Consider the following 1,904-nt stretch of genomic DNA (forward strand, 5'->3'; position numbering starts at 1 on the left):
ATGTAGTTTTTTTACTGTAAATGGCAATAAACTTGAACTGAACTGAACTGAACTGAACTGAACTGAACTGAGGAGAGGAATGTGTCTTTCCTGGTGTTTTACACAGTTCTGTGTTTAAAGACAAAAGACTGATTTGGGGTAAGAACTCCACGTCACTCTGATCGCAGCAACAGTTCAAATGCAAGTCTTGCTGTGTGTATTGGTGCATTGTCATCCTGATACACAGCACCACCTTCAGGATACAATGTTTGAACCACTGGACGCACATGGTCCTCCAGAATGGTTCAGTAGTCCTTGGCAGTGACACACCCATCTAGCACAAGTATTGGGCCAAGAGAATGCCATGATATGTCAGCCCAAACCATCACTGATCCACCCCCATGCCTCACTCTGGACATGCTACAGTCTGGGTGGTATGCTTCTTTGGGGCTTCTCCACACTAACTCTCCTGGATGTGGGGAAAACAGTAAAGGTGAACTCATCAGAGAACAATCCATGTTTCACAGATTTGTGCTCTTTGCACCAATGAAACCAACGTTTGGCACAAGTGACCAAAGGTTTGGCTATAGCAGCTTGGCTGTGTATATTGACCCTGTGGAGGTCCTGACGGACAGTTCTGGTGGAAACAGGAGAGTTGAGGTGACATTTAATTCTGCTGTGGTTTTATGTATGTTTGATACAATCCTGGTTAGCACCTGAACATCCTTTCAGACAGCTTCCTGTTGCGTCCACAGTTAATCCTGTTGGATGTGGTTGGTCCTTCTTGGTGGTATGCTGACATTACRCTGGATACTGTGGCTCTTCATACATCACAAAGACTTGCTGTCTTGGTCACAGATGCTCCAACAAGACGTGCACCAACACTTTGTCCTCTTTTGGACTCTGGTATGTCACCATAATGTTGTGTACATTGTGATATTTAGATCCAACCTGTGCTCTTACCCTGCTAACTGACCCTTCACACTCTGCTCTTACTGGTGCAATGTGTGATTAATGAAGACTGACCACCAGACTGGTCCAGTTTAACCATGAAACCTCCCACACTAACATGACAGCTGTTTCACTTTCATTGTCCAACCCCTGTAGATAAATATACACAAATATATAAATATTAATGTGTTATAATATATATAATATATAATAAACGAGTATGTTGTTGGGAGTAATATTAATGCATAAAACATTTATAAATGCATTTATTTATAGCTTAAGTATGACTCATCATTAATTAATGAGATTTTCAATGTTAACTATCCATTTATTAATGATTAAGGCCAAATAAGGTTTAGTTATTATAAAGTTAATATAAAATGATCCCAAAAATAATGCTAAAGCAGCAAGAGTGAATCAGTAAGAAATAGCAGCTCAGAGCTCTTCTTTAAAACGCGTCATTCAAACAGTTGATGCTAATGAAAGAGGAAAGAGCCAGTTAGGATTAATACTGAGAATAATGATGATCACTGCGGAGTGTGAGGAAGACAGCTGTTCTTAAAATGGATCATGACTGCATCCCCAGAGAGATTGGTGAGAAATGTATTCACTTCATTCCCTTTGTGTTGCACTTTATTCTGCTAATACAGACAGTGTAGTTAATTTCTGTTCACACAGATATTCATGAGTGAGATCTGAGGAGAAACATCCTGACTCCTGTGTTTACCCAGGCAGGATGGTGAAGAACCTACCTGAAGGATTTATCACAGAACTGGCAGGGGTACGGCAGGCCGGCACCGCCTTCCTCCTCACCTCCGGTCACCATGTCAAGGTCACAGCAGCCATCGGGCATCTGAGAGGGTGACGCCACATCCTTACTGGAGGGTGAGGAAGGCACCCAGGACAGACCTGCAGGGTCATCATCACCATCTGATGGAACGGACACACACACACACACACACACACACACACAC

The 1,904-nt window shown here is 42.5% G+C and overlaps 1 protein-coding gene across 1 annotated transcript in view; it reads right to left on the minus strand.

Annotated features, from left to right (window-relative positions):
- Nucleotides 1-1,659: 1,659 nt before the first annotated feature.
- LOC106513352 (zinc finger protein 423) overlaps nt 1,660-1,904 on the minus strand; it is a gene marked incomplete at its 5' end in the record, with an annotated part of 7,786 nt that continues 7,541 nt past the window's right edge. The window contains 1 exon segment of the mRNA XM_014002144.1: nt 1,660-1,860. Coding sequence (XP_013857598.1) covers nt 1,679-1,860 — 182 coding nt within the window.

The sequence above is a fragment of the Austrofundulus limnaeus genome, unplaced genomic scaffold (genome assembly GCF_001266775.1).
Source record: "Austrofundulus limnaeus strain Quisiro unplaced genomic scaffold, Austrofundulus_limnaeus-1.0 Scaffold12, whole genome shotgun sequence".
Classification (NCBI taxonomy): domain Eukaryota; kingdom Metazoa; phylum Chordata; class Actinopteri; order Cyprinodontiformes; family Rivulidae; genus Austrofundulus; species Austrofundulus limnaeus.